Source organism: Spea bombifrons, chromosome 10 (genome assembly GCF_027358695.1).
Source record: "Spea bombifrons isolate aSpeBom1 chromosome 10, aSpeBom1.2.pri, whole genome shotgun sequence".
NCBI classification, from domain to species: domain Eukaryota; kingdom Metazoa; phylum Chordata; class Amphibia; order Anura; family Pelobatidae; genus Spea; species Spea bombifrons.
In genome coordinates, this window is record NC_071096.1 from 14,837,798 (window position 1) to 14,856,707 (window position 18,910).

At 41.0% G+C, this 18,910-nt stretch overlaps 1 protein-coding gene across 1 annotated transcript in view; it reads right to left on the bottom strand.

Annotated features, from left to right (window-relative positions):
- The window catches only part of PHRF1 (PHD and ring finger domains 1), a 35,513-nt gene extending 17,639 nt beyond the window's left edge, over positions 1 to 17,874 (bottom strand). Inside the window, 10 exon segments of the mRNA XM_053449770.1 lie at positions 290 to 387; positions 818 to 950; positions 8,999 to 9,174; positions 9,849 to 9,943; positions 10,162 to 10,283; positions 10,490 to 10,573; positions 11,119 to 11,339; positions 12,627 to 12,704; positions 16,143 to 16,260; positions 17,783 to 17,874. Of these exon segments, the coding sequence (XP_053305745.1) occupies positions 290 to 387; positions 818 to 950; positions 8,999 to 9,174; positions 9,849 to 9,943; positions 10,162 to 10,283; positions 10,490 to 10,573; positions 11,119 to 11,339; positions 12,627 to 12,704; positions 16,143 to 16,236 (1,101 nt within the window). The 5' untranslated portion in view covers positions 16,237 to 16,260; positions 17,783 to 17,874.
- Positions 17,875 to 18,910: the final 1,036 nt, after the last annotated feature.

An 18,910-nucleotide genomic window follows, 5' to 3' on the forward strand; every position in this document is an offset into this window, starting at 1 on the left:
AAGTGGCCCGATTATAGGTAGCTACTGATTAAAGCTGCTGATTACTCCAATATAGTAGGCACACACACCCCATTAGCAGCTTCAATAAAGCAAGAAGTCTTAATTCTCAATTAAAGGTACTTCACAAGGGTACCCAGCAGCACCCATTCATGCAACAGGGATGGGCAAAGGAAAAATGTCAAGATGCAACAATCAGAAGGATTGAGGAAAGAGCCGCCTCAGAGTGTTTGTATTTAGCATACAAAATTTCATTTAAACACACAGAGGGGAGAATTACTTTGTTACTCACGGTTTGACGGGTCTTCCACCTCTTGACCCGCCTCTTGCGCTTTTTTCTAACACCTCTTGTGCCCTTTGGCATCTTGGACTTCTTTGTCTTTTTCTTCCCTGAAAAAAAAAACCAAAAAAAAAAACCATGTAAATCTTCAAATAAATAAAAGTAAATCTAGTCCTTACTAGCCTACTTAGTTTGCATTTGTTAAATTATTTTTAACTTGACATAACACTGGTTATGGAACCAAGAGGGGGGATAGGGAGGTTTTGCAATTGTTAATGTAAAAATGTAATCACTACTGAAAATTTCTTCCATACAGTGAACATATACAGCACCAGTTATGTCTAGAAGTTCATGGGGGTTTTAGGAAACCGTTCTTTATACTCTCATGCATTGTGGAACATAATAGCCACAGATCAATGACCATACTCTTTAGAATCCACCTTGAACCAGGCAATAGCTACCTGCACACATCACTGATTTCTTTTCTCCCAATGTAATTATGTACATTTAGCTTCTTTAACGTCACCGTCTAACACTTACCCGCTTTCTTTTTACTTCTGGTAGTAGATGAACGGGGCCCAAGGGGACGCTGGTAAACAGCAGTGTTAAATCCAGCAACCACAGCCTCAATGGTCTCATCAAGCAAAGATGATGTCAAGTACACGGGAACTTCCTACAAGCCAGAATCAAAGTTATAGTGAATCATGTAAACTGCTGGAAAATAATACACAGTTTGTTATATACCGTATTTACTCGATTATAAGACGACCCTGATTATAAGACGACCCCCCAAAATCTGATTAATTTATGAAAAAAAGAAGAAAAAAAAAAGAAAAAGCCTGAATATAAGACGACCCTATAGGAAAAAACGTTTTACCAGTAAATGTTAATTCATGTAAACTATGTGAACAATTGTTTGTTAATAAAAGCTGATTGAGAAAAACATTGTTTGTTTTTATTTCCTTTTTTTTTTTTTCAACCTGCCCCCAGTTATGCACATCTCCCCAGAAATGCCTTTTACCCCATATATGCCACTGTGCCCCATGATATGCCTTTTAACCCTCTAAATGCCACAATGCCCCATGATACGCCTTTTAACCCTCTAAATGCCACTGTGCCCCATGATATGCCTTTTGACCCCCTATGTGCCACTCTGCCTCCAGAATTGCCTTATACCCCTATATGCCACTCTGGCATTTAGGGGGTTAAAAGGCATATTATGGGGCAGAGTGGCATATAGGGAGGTATAAGGCATTTCAGGAAGCAGAGTGGCGTATAGAGGGTTAAAAAACATTTCTGGAGGCAGAGTGGCATTAAGGGGGTTAAAAGGCATTTCACAGAGCACTCTGCCTCCAGAAATGCCTTATGCCCCCCATTTAACACTCCCTCCCCCTCCTCCAAACTTACCAGTGCTTCTGAGTCCCTGGTGCTTAGTCCAGGCAACGTGTAGAGCTCTACACGATTCGCGTAGTCAACTTCTGTCTACGCGAATCGCGTAGAGCTCTACACGCTGCCCGGACTAAGCCCCAGGGACACAGAAGCACTGGTAAAACGGGGGGGGGGGCATAACACAGGAGGATCCAGGTCCCCTGCATCTGAGTCCCCGGTGCTTAGTCCGGGCAGAATGTAGAGCTCTACGCGAATCGCACCGGGGACTCAGAAGCACCGGTAACTTGGAGGGCGCATAACACAGGAGGATCCAGGTCCCCTGCATCGCTGCGGGGGATCTGGATCTTAGTCTCATAGTCAGACCTATTTGAGGTCTGATTATAAGACGACCCCGATTATAAGACGAGGGGGATTTTTCAGAGCATTTGAAAAGAGTATTAAAAAGAGGCACATAAAATGTTGATGGATGTAATATGTAAAAGGGAGCTGAGCACCGGAAGGTCATGTGACACCAGTGCTCCATCATAGAAGCCCCGGCGGAAGTGTTGGACAGTAGCTGAGGTTGTCTGCGCGTATCGCACAGACACCCCCCGCCGGCTGTCAGAGAGTATGATCCAGGTCCCCTGCAGGGCTGCGGGGGATCTGGATCTTAAGTGTTATTGTGGTAGGGGCAAACGAATAGGATTAGTGGAACGGAGAACCAAAGACCAAGAGAGGGTCCATTCGGTCTGAGGTGTGCCATGACCGACGTACCAGGTAGGCCTATAGAGGGCCAACCCGTAAATAGAAAAATGAAAGAAAGGATAGAGGAGAAGAGAGGAAATAAAAGGAAGGAAATTAATAGAGGGGGGGCCAGGGAGGGCAACGTTAGGTGCTATAACGTAGCTGTGGAAGGGAGAGGCGTTGGTTAAATAACCAAAGCCCCTGCCACAACTACAGGCTAATATACATCAGCCTTCACATTTATGTTAGGGGTAAACGTCTAGGATTAGTGCAACGGAGAACCAAAGACCAAGAGAGGGTCCATTCGGTCTGAGGTGTGCCATGACCGACGTACCAGGTAGGCCTATAGAGGGCAAAAAGAAGACACCACAAAGTTAGTTGTACCATAACATGACAATATGAATGATCACGCTTATAGAGCGACTGACGTGAAGGCATTACGCATTCCGAGATTGGTTGTGAGATATAAAGAGGGAAACAGGAGGAGTTCCATCTGCCTAGCTTTTAATCACCTGGGCTGGAAACTTATTCTAAGACGCCGCCGAGGCTGCCCTACGCGAGCGGGTTAAGGCCAATCCTGGTACATAATAACCTAACTTATCTGATAAACATGACTGATGACAACGGCTCCCTGGGGAAGGGCAAAAGAAGACTGGCTTTCGGTTTCCCAGTCAAAAAAACAACAACAAGGCTCCCAGGACTGCAACTGGGCACCAAACGGAATCGGTAGGAAAGAACGTAATTCGTGTACTTGGCCGGACTGATTCGTTTTCGTATAAGCGAGAGACAGAACGAAATGATCAGCAACAGGACACAAGTCCAAGACTTTCAGAGATGACGAAGAATAAGGCGTAATGGCCAGTGCCCCCGGTCGCATGAACCAACGAAGGCTGGCTTACCGTACCAGTAAAATAAGGATCCCAGGACTGCAACTGGGCACCAGGGGGCTTTGGTAGGAAGAAACAGTGTACCCTGACCGGATTGATTCGTTTCGTATGACCGAGTGACAGCTCGTAATGATCAGAAACGTGACACAAGTCGGAAATTTGAAGAACCGAAGCTGAATTAAGCACAGTAGCCAGCTCACCAAGCTGCCTGCATCCGAAAAAGTTACATGGAAGCTTAAGTACTATACATGTACCAGGACTAAACGGGATGTCCATTTTAACATTAGCAAAGCTCTTACTCACCATCAATTGGTAAATGACTGGGGGACTTCACTGGCTTGATCTTGCAGACCTCTAATACGGTATTTCCGGGTGAGAAGAAACCAGAGAGGGTTCTTTGAAAAACTACAATATTTGATCTTGGACTTCTGTTAGGAAAAGCTTCATCGCTAAATCAAAAGGCTTAACTGTGATCACCGTGAATTAATAGCAGATAAGATCAGATTGTCAGCTCTGAGGGACAGTTTGCGTATAAACGTCAATGCGTTAGAAGAAGATGAGTGAATGATGACAGTCGCTGAGTGAGACCAGAAGGCTCACACTCAAGCCTGTAAACGTCCCAGTCACCGGAGCTAGAGCCTGAGAAGCAGATATGTAACGGACTCACGGACATGGAGAAGCAGACATGTAACGGACTCACGGACATGGAGCCTGATAAGCAGACATGTAACGGACTCACGGACATGGAGCCTGATAAGCAGACATGTAACAGACTCACGGACGTGGAGCCTGAGAAGCAAAGAAAGTTGATTTAGCAATAGACTGAGCACGGAGGGAATGTGAGGCGGCAAAGTCTGACACAGGAGCGTGTGAACAGGGAATGGAGGACCTCTCCTCTTGATCGGATAGGAATGACAAGTCTATGCAGCGGAACCTGGACAGATACCCCGGACCTAAATCTGAACTAACTGAATATCTGACCGAGCTCCGCGATGGAGCGGGAAGAAAATGTAGAGGGGAGGCCTAATTAACTAGTAGTGAGGCCCGAATACAAGCTCGTGGGGCGTAACCTCCAAACGAGGAGGGGACATTGCCTCGGGGGGGGGGGCAACTGCCTAGTTCAAGGAGGCCGTCTATCTAAGCAGGGACGCTAGAAAATATTGCCTCCTATCTGACTCACTAAACCCGACACTCTAAGGTTAGCAACCCCACGGAACATCTGGTTCTTCCAATTATTGGAAGAGGGGCCTGGTTGTAATGACAGGAACCGACCTGCCGGTAATCTAATTATAGGAATGGGAAACCAGACAGTGAGATGAAACAGAGTACCTAAATAATCACGTGACCTGGACACTTATCCTAAATAACACGCAGGACAGTGAAAACAAAAAACCTACACGACTTATCACACGGCCAAGCTGTAATCGTGTAGAGCAACATGAAGAATTTTTTTTTTTTTTTTGAGCGGGACGGTTGATACGTGGAACTGCCTCCCAGCAGAAGTCAACCATGAATACCTGAATTAGCAACAAGAGGCTAATAGCAGTACCTAAGGTGGCAGTCCGCTCGGGAACTGCTTAAGAGGCAACTAGGTAGAGAAGACCTATAGCAGAAAGTACTGGAAGACCAAAAGCAACAAACCACGTGACCTGGACACTTATCCTAAATAGCACGCAGCACAGTGAAAAACACCGGCACGACTTATAACACGGCCAAGCTGTTGACGGTTGATACGTGGAACCGCCTCCCAGCAGAAGCGGTAGAGGCCAACAATGAGTACCTGAATTAGCAACAAAAGGAAATAACCGTACCTGAGGTGGCGGTCCGCTTGGTAACTGAATAGACAACTAGTTAAGAAGACCTGTAACAGAAAGTACCAAACGGGACAAATATACATACACAGAACACGTGACCTGGGCACTTGTCCTAAATAACAAGCACCAATAATGAATAAAAGAGGGGGGCCAGCGAGAGTTCGGGGGCCAGCGAGATTGCCTACTACCAGAAATACACAACAAATGTAACCTGCACATACAAGAACCAGCACAGAGAATACATAAGAACATACACAACTTATCACATGGCCAAGCTGAATAGTGTAGAGTAACGTTAAGAAAATTCGAGCGGACCGGTTGATACGTGGAACAGCCTGCCAGCAGAAGCGGCCGAGGGCAACATACAGTTCCTCAATTAGCAATAACAGTGACAGAGGGAATAACAGAACATGATGTGGCTGTCCCGTCGTTAACTGCTTTGGAGGCGACTAGGTAAAGGAGACCTATAGCCGAAAGTACTTGCAGACCAAAGCAACAAATGCTTTGGGCACTTGTCCTAAATAACACACACTAACAGCAAACAAAGGGTTAATGAAAAAATAAATAAAAAGCGGTTAACTGGCAACCCTTATCTGACTCTAGCAACAGAAATTTTTCTTGAGCAGGGCCAGTTGGTACGTGGAACAGCCTCCCAGCAGAAGCGGTAGGAGACTAACAGAGTAAACTAGTGAATGTAGCTTGTAAGCTGATTGTTATCCATAAATGGTGTGTACATGAATTAATTGGCGTTGAGTATGATTTGAAAGTACTCCAACAACAACCAATGTAATTGACCAGCTGTAACATACAATGAGTAACTCCAAGAAACAATATAGCGAGCGACTGTAAATACACTTGGATAAGGAAATGAACCTCTGTAAAAGTGCAGACATAGTAACATGAGCTCAACGGTATAAAAACATGAAGGAAAGAGAGCGTGCTTAATGATGTGTAGTGCAGGACTAGAGGTATCCAACAGGTATCGGTAGTAAAAGGGTTAAACAGGCTTAGTAACATTTGAGTATGAGAAGTGCACCTGTGTGGCCATGCATACATATAAACAAACCAAATCAAGAAAAGTACCCAGCATTGCTCCAGTGAACCGCTACCTTATAACACAGATGTTGTAATTAGGCACGGTTAGTAAAAGAAACATATAGAGATTACGAAGAAAGTGAAAACAGGCTTGGGATGGTTTATGTTTGATTAACCCCTTAATGACAATTGCCGGTTCTGGCACGTCACAGGAAAACAAACGGTTAACGACAATTGACGTGCCAGGACCGTCATGTCTTTAAACGGGTGCAGAAAGCGATCTACTTTCGCTTTCTGCACCCAAACGGCGTTGCTGTAATGCGTCGACCTCGAGGCATTCAGCAACACCACGACTGGCACTAGGGGCCATCTCTGGCCCCTCCCCAGGGCGTCAACATCCGCCATACATTGTATGGCAGCGGACGCCCGTTTTAAAAGCGTTTAGGAGGCGATCAACGATCACCTCCTAAGCTTAAATGGTGTAGCTGGAATGCCTCCTGATCTCCAGACCCTCTAGAGAACTCTGGCTCCACTTGCAGGTTGAATACAGGTACTGCATTCAACCATGCAAGTCAATGGAGCCCAGCTTTCTAATCACAGTGTGATTAGTAAAAATAAAATTAAATTAATAATAATTAGAAAAAAATAGTTAAAAAAAAACCAGTAAAACGTAAAAATAATTTCCCACTGATGTCACTATCAGGGGAACCTTCAAGTTGAAAAAAAATGTTCAATTTTTTTTTTAAAAGGCAAAAAAAAAAAAATTATATATATATATTTTTGTGAGCAAGTCCTAAAATTAGCACATTAGCTTAAAACAATTCTCACATGGAAAGAGTTAAAATACTGGCATATTAAATGCCCATGGGGTGTCTACTTTTAAAAAAATGTATGATTTGATGGGGTAAATTGAATTGGCCGGGTTCAACAATGTCCCAATTAACACGGGGGGGAAGAATGGCCACACATCTAATTTCCAATTAGAAAAATGCACACGTACCAAATGTGGCCTTTTAGTTCCCCCAAAAAATGACATGCATGTGGGGTATCACTGTACTCAGGAGATGTTGCTGAACACATATTGGGGTGTCGTGTGACAGCGGCATATACCAGGAGCTGTAAATTCATACATAACATAGGTGTGTGGGGGAAAAATACACACAAAAGAATACTACTGCAAACTTTGAAAAAATTCTGGTGGTAAAATGTGTGCATGCAAAGAGTTAAAATACCAACATTTAAAATACCTTGGGGTGTCTAGTTTTCAAAAATATATGGTTTTGTTGGGCACACTGAAATGGCCCGGCTCAAAGATGTACCAAATAGGGCATGGGTAGTGGATCCCTAAATGTCAAAGTTCAACATTGAAAAATGCACATGCCCCAAATGTGGCCCTTTTGCCCCCCAAACAGCCAGGCAAATCATTCATGTGGGGTATCGCTGTACTCAGGAGATGTTGCTGAACACATATTGGGGTGTTTTATGATAGTGACATATACGAGAACCTTTTAATTCATACCTGAAGTAAAATGTGTGTGACAAAACAAATGCAAAAAAAATGACTACCACAAAGTTTGCCAAAGACTGGTGGTAGATATGGTGCATGGAAAGAGTTAAAATACTAGCATTTGAAATACCCTGGGCTGTCTAGTTTTCAAAAATATATGGTTTGATGGGGTAAATTGCATTGGCCGGCTTCAAAGATACCCGAAATGGCACATGGGGGGAAGGATTACCAGATTTGGAAAAAATGGCTTTGAAATAGCAAAACGCTACCTGTACTTATTGCCCCATAATGTGTAGAAAAAAGCAAAAAAACATAAAAACATTGGGTATTTCTAAACTCAGGACGAATAGTAGAATCTATTTAGCAGGTTTTTTAATTACCTTTTATAGATGAGTAAAATATTTTTCAACTAAAAGTTAGAAACAGTCATTTTTTTTCTAAATTTTTCACCATATTTTATACTTTTTTTTTTAATAGTAAATAATATGATACAATCAAAACAATGTCCTCTAAAGAAAGCCCTTCTTGTCCTGAAAAAAACATTATCTAATGTGTGTGGGTTCAGTAAATGGGAAAGAAGAAAATTACAGCTAAACACGAGCAGCGCTTTAATGTTAAAACGGCCATTGTCACGAAGGGTACAAAAAGTAAAATCAGCCTTTGTCACGAAGGGGTTAACAGCACCTGCGCAGCGCCCTGCATACACAAAGCAGTCTGTACCAACAACAAAACCCCACGTAGACCCCGTAAATGAGATAATAAACGACCAAGCAAGCAACGAGAAAATAAAGTATTACCGGAAGGGGGGTGCCCCCTCTCGGATAACCCCGAAAACACCTGATTTGCAGGAGTCATTTGGCTCCTGAAACGCAGACATGCTGCACTGCCAATACTAGCCGAAAACCGCAATGTTCCTTCCTGAATTTCCGTGACATCACTTCCTGTATAGCATCAGCTAGGTGCTGTAACGTAGCTCTGGAAGGGAGAGGCGTTGGTTAAATAACCATAGCCCCTCCCACAACTACAGGCTAATATACATCAGCCTTCACATTTATCCGACTTCTATTTGAGGTCGGATTATAAAACGAGGGGTATTTTTCAGAGCAAATGCCCTCATCTTATAATTGATAAAATCGATTCAACTAATCGATAATGAAATTCGTTAACGATTATTAACGATTTTATCGATTAGTTGTTGCATTAGCCCTATTTACAAGTGTAAGGTATTTTAGCTTTGTTTGGGGACAGATAACTGAACCATTTACAATATTACAACTAAAAATGTCAACGGCAGTTGTCAATTTTGACCTTAGTACCAGCATTGTGTTAAAAGTGACAATTTAGCAGCCTCTCTTTCCAAACTTACTCGGATGTTGCGTGCCGTGGAGATGCGGTTCCTGTTCACATTTGCTCTCACCCTTTCACTCTGTCTGGTGCGGGCAATAGCGCGTGTCCTGCCTGCACTGGGACGAAGGCGGCTGGTGGTAGGAACCACATCAGCAAGGATTCCAGCCATCTCTTCTTCACTCACTTGCTCTGTGTCTAAATAAACACCGTATGGTTATGGGGAAAGCTGAGTAAGTAAATTGTAAAACAATTATTTTCTTCAAATGTAAATTTTAAAGCATCTGTGAACTCCAGGCAAAAGCTTATTATTGGGCCTGTTCCTTCCCATACTGACTCCATTCCAATCGATTTTAATCGATTTAAAATGAAGCAGGCAATGCCACAAAGTTAGTAAAAGCCAGCAAAGATGCTTGGTTGTATAGCTAGAGGAATTAGTAGAAGAGAGTGAGGGCTATTAAGTGGTGAATGGTTTGCAGGATTATCACAAACTACTAATGGGTCTCAATATCTATACCTTGGAGGAGAGATGAGAAACATTTAACACATAATTTCACAAATTACAAGACGGAAGTATATTTCAAAGGAAGAATAATATTACAGCAAGAGGTCACAATCTAAAACTGGTTTAGATGTAATGTATTTGACTGAGAGGTCGGTAGATACGTGGAACAGCCTTCCAAGGTTAACATAGTATGGGAATTTAAACACTCACAGGATAGGCATAACGCTATCCTGAATGTAAGAAGAGACCAAGATAAGACAATTCTTATCTGCCATCAAAAGTCTACATTTACTATTAGTAGCTATTTACTGCTCCTGAAAATAACAACTATAATAATTGGGGAAAAAAGTCTGAAAATGTTACTTACCTTCTTGGGGGAGATCGGCTTGTAAGCACTCTGGACAGAACCATTCATCCACAGGCACTGAGTGCAGGGGGGGAGTGAGACACTCCATGTGATACCTGCAAGTGCCAGTTTATAGAACATTGGTTACACATATCTCATACAAGTACCATGTACACAGATTACTTTCGACAAATCTCAAACATTAAACTTCTGGCGAGTTTTTCCTTCAAGTTACTGCATGTATAACTTGGTGAAACTTCACTGAGATCTCATTATTTGAAAGGTAAGGAAGCTCCAAAGATGAAAGACAGGTATGGTAATTTAAGAAGACTACCCAGCATCACAGCCATCACATAGCAGCAGCCGGTCCTCACGATCACTGCGGCCGCACACCTCACAATAGGTCACATCGTCGTCATTATCTTCTCTTTCTGTTGCTGTGTTCAACACGGGGACCTAAAAGAAATGTAGCATTGCGATGGTGATGTCACCCGTAATAACCTATTATATAATTGAGCTTGTATATAATATATATTTATACACAGCCTTTCCATGCAACATTAGTCCAAATTCCTAAAATGAAGTGACTCAATAGTTATAAAAAGATGAGATTTAATTTAGAAATATTGCATCTTAATGTTTGCCACTGAGCCTCAACTTACGTTTCTGAGAATTTCACCACCAAAGTGGGCACGCACGTCAATAGAGGAGAATGAGATTCTGTCCACAGGGCAAGAGTTAGCATTCTGTAAAGAAAAGGAACAACAGCAAAGAAAAGTCATGTTACATTTTTAACATTAGCTAACAAAAGATGAATAATGGATATAGAATAAAATAGTGGACTGACTGTTATTTGACCAATAAAGACGCACTCTTATTGGTGCGTTTGCTACTGTCAACTCTTTTTTCAACAATGTTGAAAAACATTGAACTAAAAAGAAAATGTTAAAGACATGCTCTTATTCCGGTAGGTGTACTCCATAGACTGGCCCACCACTGAGTACTGGCATTCAATTGGTCTCCAACTCTTGTTTTTAATGTCCAAACACATATCCAGGGTATCCACATACTTGCCATGCTTTCTTAATAAATATGTATTTAAATATTACCCTCTATTTAAGGCTAGATACGCAGTCATATATAAACGCTCTAAAATAGAGCTGCAGGTGTATAAGAGACAAAAGGGAAGAATAAAATATTAATAACCCAATGAGTCCCAAAATGCTGCACGTTGGCTTAAATTTTCCTCCTAAACCTCTTACAGAAACACAGCAAGTTAGACTGTACTTACCTTTCCCCACTCTACAATGCAATCCAGGCAGAAATAATGATTACAGGTTTCCGGAGTACCAACAATCTGGTCCCTGAAAACATTCAGACAAATGGGACACTGCTCTTTTTCTTCATCGGAGCTATAATCTCCCTTCAAATCTCCTGTGGACTGGGAGGCGTTTGAGTTTCCCATCAACAGCGGCCCCTGGTCTTCATCATCCTCATCCTCCTCCTCCACGCCTAATGAATAAAAAAATTAATAAATGAAAACAAACCTTGACCTTATATTTTAATTATAAAGCCTAATAGCAACCGTATGCTGTTTGCATATAAACAGGAATTGACTGGGGGGGGGGGAAATAAAAAAGGAGACACTGACCAAAGGAACTATGATGGTTTTTAAATTATTATTGTTGTAAAATTGCAAATCCTATCCAAACAATGTTGAAAAGTACATATATATATATATATATATATATATATATATATATATATATATTATATGCAATTATATATTTAAATAACATTGTAAGGTGCCTTTCTATATAGACAATGCATTGACTGGGCTCCCTTAAGTGTTTTATTATATTATCTAACTATAATTACTGCCTTGAGTATTGTAAATTAGCTTATAGCTATAGCTGTAATATTTTAAGAAATGTAACTCACTGAATGTGGCTCCATTAAAGGCTGATGGGTAAAGATCGATTTAACCCTTTCTCACTGGAATCTCCTCGGACTACTGCGGTAACTAATAGAATATGTAGTTTTTTTTCTATCTACACAGATGTTCAGGGATATGGAATATGAAGGTGCCATATAAATAATAATAATAATAATATCTACATCGTTACTGTGTATATGAAACCATTTTAATAAACATAATAAACATCTAGGGCAGGGGTGTCCAACTATACGCCTAAGCCAGTCCCTTAGCTGAAAGAGCATTATGGGAAATGTAGTCCTGCAGCAGCGGGAGGGCTGCAGGTTGGACACCCCTGATCTAGGGTGATACTTTATGAGCTTGTAGGATAGATCTAGAAAGGTTGGCTTTTAGTGAAGAGACCCGGTGTAAAAAGGAAACAGCATATCCCCAAACCACTAAAGCAAACAGCATACACCAAGTTTCTATTAAAGCCATATTCTGTGTAATTTGTAGGAATCCAGAGTTTAACCAACATGCTCTCAGGGATCTACAATTTAACTAGCTACTTTAAAAGGACCTCCTTCCAAAGTGATTGTGCTTTATTGCAATTACACTGTATTATTGCTAACCTATACCAAAGTGGCAACCACAGAGTATCCCAGTATCCCCCCCCCCCGCAATATGTTTGTTTGAAGAAGTTGGGAAAATGGATTGTACCATAATGCACCATGAGACTTCCTGCACAACTCTCAACCTCACAGAAAAGCCATACAAGCAAAACTAAGATTATAAACTTCACTCTGATAGAGTGCAGTGATTAGATGAGATTAGACACAAAGCCTGTTCAATATGCATGTGTGTATCACTTATTAGAAACTTACTTGATCCATCTTCATCTTCACCATCTTCTTCATCCAGATCGTCTTCCTCATCACTCCCCGATTCATCAGAGTCATCTTCTGTAAATGGACAAAAACAATGATTGTTAAAGGTGCAATAAAGAGCATAATATTACTTTCTCACATTTGGATTTTACGTTTCTAGTCATTCTGTCATTGTCATTTTTTTTATTCATTTGATTTTATGGAAAACTTTAACGGGGTGGTGCTGGATTCATTGTGGTGGAGCAGAGGACACAAAGGATCACAGAGGATTGTAAATTAATTTCCAGGATTCTTTTGTTACAAGCAAGCGTTTTAGCTGAAAGAGGTAAGCCAGTGACTGACTAAACACCCCCCCCCATGAAACTGTACAAATCAAACCTCAAATTTACATTAAGTGAAAAAAATCTCTTGTATTTCAGAGAAACCAATAAGGCTGCTGCTCCATCATATCACTTCATTTTGGTAGTTCTGTTATATACAACCTTAAGACTGGAACTTAAAATATCTTAACCCCTTAATGACACAAAAAATTCATTGTTTTCAATGGGTTTGCCATTGTCCTTAAGGGGTTCAAGGAGAAGAGACACTTTGCACATAACATCAGTTTACTTTGAAACGCAATGGAACAGATGTCCACAAGGAACCCCTCAAAGGGACTCATGTTTTTCAAGCACACTACCGCTAATGGCAGCAAGCAATGACACATGGTATGCTTTTTAAATGGAAATACTTTCTTCAATATTATATTATTGTATTTACATCCCTTTTTCCATATGCTAATCTACACCAAATCAACGAGCTTTAACTTATTATCAATACATTAAAATTATTTTGATAAGGATTACTTAATAACTAGACAAAATTAATCATTAACTTCGAAGTTAAAGCCTTTGACGATTTGAAGAGTTTCAGGTCATTTGGAATGCAGTGATCCATAGTATTCCCATCAAATATCGTTAACTTAATCTTCTTCCATTCTCATTACTACAGCGATAAAGTTCTTCAACAGGGAGGAACACACAGAATCAGATTTCTGTGTCAATCTTTTACACTAGCGCTCAAAATCATATGCTTACTTTTAAACTTTAAGTCACCTATCTCCTTAAATATGTTAATACAAGCCCAGTTGTTGTGTCTTTATCTTGCTTCTTAGGGGTTAGAAAGAAATTCTAGTATGTTTTTTATGCTAAAAGCCCTGATTTGGTCCTCCATTGTGTATAGCAAAATGAGACATTTTAAGAAATGTTACTAACGTAACTATGCAACAAGCAGGACACACTCAGCTCTTCTATCTAGCAAGAGAAACCTGCCGGGATGAGCCCTTGCAAACGCATAGTGAAGTAAATAAATTGTTGGGTTTCAACTCATGACTGGCATCTTGATGAATAACTCAGTTCATCTTCCACCATATTATCTTTCTTCCTTCTCCTTCAGCTTTCACAATGCAGTAAATGCATTTTATGGTGGTAACGCGGCACTTTACATAGCAACGCATACTCATCCACATCTGCCGTGCATTTTCACCAAACATTTTTATGTGGCAGACCAATTATTACAATGCCAACTGAACAGGATTTTTTTTTTCTTTTCTTTTTAAAGTTAGTGTTGTTTGTCTGAAAAATATCTGTCAAGCAGTACCCACTTTGACGATGTGTCTTATTACCAGGAAATCACGTGGATCACGGTCACAAAAGTTAGTTGCCTTTAATAGTCAAAGATTGTTTTGACAGAGAGCTTCTGACTGCCTTCAGTATTTCCATGTGGTCAACAGGAAATTGATGACTAAGTCGGGTTTGGATGAAAGCGCTTCAGGATGAGCATGGATAATGAAGATAAATATTTATATAGTACAGTATCTCCCTGTAACATGAGACACCACTAGGCTTCATTGCACATACCTCACAATATATATATATATATATATATATATATATATATATATATAAAATTAACAAAATAATGGCATTTATATGAGAACCTCATTTCAGACTTCACTCTTAATTAACCATGTATAAAATTCTAGACTGTGCAAAGCAGATTATTTTAGTTAAATGGGTCCCATATGACCTTGGCTACAAAATACCTGAAATGCGCTCCTCTTAAACGAAAAATAAATCTCAACAGCACGGGTGAGACCCTTCCTCATATTCGAGTGAGGAAGCGATGTATGCACACACCGACAGATACACAAGCTTCTCAACGCAGGCATGGCTACTTGGCTTATAGAATGTCCCAAACATTAGTTGGTGGATTATAAAGCAGCAGCTATTGACCTGAGAGATACACTAGAGGTTAACCCTGACAAATGAACACTTAAATGCTAGAGTGTCTAATAACCTAAAAAATAGCATTTAATTATAGATAAAAGGCCATTAAACTGAACCCAAGGGCATGTTTTAGGTTCAGTGTAGTTGCTGTGAAGACATTTATGACTTAAACGTCTAGTCTTGGAATTTATTACTTTAGGTAGGGCACTTTAGGTAAGTTCTCTAGCATCTCTCCCCCTTGGTTCCGCACTACACGGGACCAGGAGCTAAAAGGCTAGATATAGGATTAGAAAGGGACTTTTATCTATTTAGGTTACGTTTGGAGCATACCTATACTGACTTCACGTCTTCTATATTCAGCTAGTAGCTTCAGGATTTGTCTGGGAAACGGTAATTTGTGAATTTTTATTTAGACATTTCAATGGTCTTTTAACTATATTAATTAAATGTTATGTTTCAAGTAAATACACATATACCGTATACTACTTTGTAATGTATTATACACAGACGTTTCAGTTCCCTGATAGCACTGTGTATTATGAAGGGCCAGTCGCAGTGAGCTTGGATAGACCTGTATAACTCTCATGCTGACTCTTTCTTACGACCGTCTACATTAAACACTGCAGACTAAGAGTAGTTCACAAAATAACCCACAAACGCTTTTACTGTACAGAGACAACACAAAATAATGCAGAAGTATGATTCTAGTACACGTAACCATGAAATGTCCTTCAGTAATAAGGAGAAAGCAAAAGCGCTGGAAGAAATACAAAACAGAGCCTGGAGCAGCAGCATGCAGCATGCAAAAGTTTTTAAAGCAAAAACCACAAGCAGGCAGCTGTTAACTAAATTAACACTGAAAGGTGCAGGTACAGAAATAACAAGAAATCCGGCACACTCAAAATATATATATATATATATATTTTTTTTTTAACAATTAGCCGATTCTAAAACCATCATTACCACAACTAACAAAATGGATCTTCATCAGGGCATCAAAGGGGTAACATGAACAAATACAGCAAAAAGGCAAATGCATAATACACGCAGCACTATATATCTGTGGTGCACCCTTTTGTCGGTGAAAAGGTTAAGGTGGAAAGGTGCAAAGTGGGCAGGTAACGGCAGAGATTGATTAGACTCTAATGTAATACACTCCATCAGTAAACCTTTCCTATTAGAGGGATCGTGCTATTAACGGACACCGTTTTGGTTTGTAGCAGCAGAAGTAGTAAGTCGGTCTTACCATCATTACTTTCCAGGAAGGGAACCTGCCGGCGGCTCTTCCCTTGCGAGGTGTTCCTGTTAATCAGTTGGTCCTGACACTCTTCATCATCCATTGCGCAACATGAGAAATCTGATTACTGCAAAGAGGAATTCATAATCAACATGTTAAGTTAAAAGATGAGTTTCCCCTTTATTTTGGGAGCCTCGGGTCACCTTATTATTTTTGCAAACTTAAAGATAAGCAGATTTTATTTTTTACAAGGAAAGGCAGAAGTGTATGAGAATCAGTTAAACATTTTCTCACGCATTATATAAACGATGGAAATGAAGACAAAAACCTGTTCGGCTCCAGAAGCACCCCCGTTCTTGAAGCTGAACCACCAACACTAAATGCTGGTGGCTTCAGCGGCCCAAGGTGAAATTGCGACATAGCGCCTAAGATGAAAGCCTTCCGCGTATAGGGGGCCTTCTAGAAAGTAACCTAGTTGTAAAGGATCATCTTTGATTTGTTCCTGTTTTCCTACAGAGGCATTGGGAATATATTTGAGGGTTTTTTTGTTCATTTACATTATATAGGTTGGACAGGATTAGTTTGAACAAGAATCTGAGAAACGGAACAGGTAAAGCCATGTACAAAATTACCATTTCACTCCAAAGATATTTTTGGACCCACATAAGGTCTCACTTAAAGGATGTAAAGTCAAACATATAAATAGATCCAGAAATGGATATGGTCAGGCTACCAACTTTACCCTTGATAAGGGCGTTTCTGCCGAAACGTTGGGTGAGATCTCACGGGTACAGCCTGTTTACGTACTGTTTCATGCTTGAGATTGTGATGTATCATGTATGTACATTTATTTATGCTGATCATTGCCTTGAATTACAATTTTGCATTGCGTTCTTGGGTGTTTTTTACATGCTACAACCTAAAGAATGCACACCAGTAAGATTAAAGAATAAAGATTAAAAACGCCCAGGTCTGTGTGATTTACTATTATTTACAGATTTATACCGGTATATATTCTACTACGCCGCACCATGGCATCTGTTAGAAAGAGGAATATCCCAGTGGCACCAGTAAGGTGCTGAGAGGTACCCGATGTCTTTCTGCACTAATTTATGTAGATTATCAATGTAAAGGCACGTGAAGGTTAAAAGCGGTGTATTCAATCTACCTTGCCCAGGATAGGAAAGTAAGCGAAACCCCTGGTTTATGTGTGTTGGAAGGGCTATATATACCCTAGAACGGGGGTCTGTGTTCCTGTGGGCTAGGGAAGGGGGTTGAGAAGAATGTTTTAACTATTTCTAATGATTAAGAAGGTGATAGGTGCATAAATCCAGCATCTAGGGCTAGCAAACGCTGGAGATATAGCATTGATTCAGAGGTGCCTCTTGTCCATTATACCTCCAGGAAACTTAACAATAGCTTTGTCGTTTAAGACATTAATTCTTATAGATTTATCATACGTGACAGCAACACTGAACCAGACTGTCGGGTGATGATAGTTTCAGTCTAAGATCTCATGGTCTGTAATGAATGCATTTTTACTTCTAGGGCGACCACTTAATACGTCTACGTCGCAGAACAGGGGGAATGAACCCTACTGACGTCACATTGTAGACGTCAGGGGGTTCTCTTAAGACACTTTCACTCACCTTCCAGGAACGCTGCACCGCAAATACCGAGGCCCGATGCCAGACAGTAGCGAACGGCATCCGGAAAGCAACAACACAGGCTTTCTCCTTCCGGTGTCACAGCAAAGTGAAACGTCATACGGTAGGCAGGGACGCCTGCCTCGGATTTCCTAGTTACCATGGCCACGGCAGAGCTGTCCCATGTTTGGTTTGTGGGGGTGATGCATTGATGGCCGCGGCCCGCGCGTTGAATTTACCAGTAGCTCAAACTGTAGGGCAATTTCTTCATACAACGTGAAGTAAATTAAGTAACGCAATATCTGCCACACGTGGCATTTTAGTTACGCGCGTTTCAAATACATTGCAAAAGACTTTACCATGGACAGTATCAACGGGGCGTTATATACACGAGCTGTTTTTGCTTCTTATGCCTCCGCTTTAAGCTCTTCGAAGGGAAATAGCGCTTCCTTCGTTTTTGGGGCACGGGGCTCTGATGATTCTTAAAGGGCGTCTTCAGCCATCACATGCACTTTAATGCATATGATATCTTTCACTTTTCATTCTGTCTCTTTTGCAAATGTATGAAGTGATTTTGCAGAATCTCCCCATATGCCTTGCTGATATACTTGATCCACTTACCGCCAGTGGGCGCGAGCACTGGCTCTGCAATCACTATGGGTCATCTCAGTGGGAGCCAATTGGCTGCTTCAATGTCATGGAGGAGGTCAGCTATAGAGCTAAGCTTCTACCTCAGATAAGTGATTTAAAAAAAAAATTTAAAGAATGCTTATTAAACCCTTCATGACCAAAGATGTACCAGGTACATCGCCAGAAAATGTCCCAATACGTACCTGGTATGCCTAAGTTAAAAATGTCCCTGCGTGGCACTAACGGGAACAGCCGTAGGCAGCTTCAGGGGCAAATCACTTGCTTTGTTAGGTCCCTGCCCTTGTGTGGGGACCAGTCCCAAGCCTTCTTGCTGGCCAACTGCCCCAAGAAAGCAGCGTTCATCCCTTCAGTGCGATCGCGGCATTTTAGGAGCTATGTTTATCCTGGGGACCAAGTGACAGTCATTGAAAGAGTGTCTTTTTATTTTATTTAAAACGTCTTCGGCAGCAATGACCTGAAAGTCAAAAGTGCTTCCGAGTC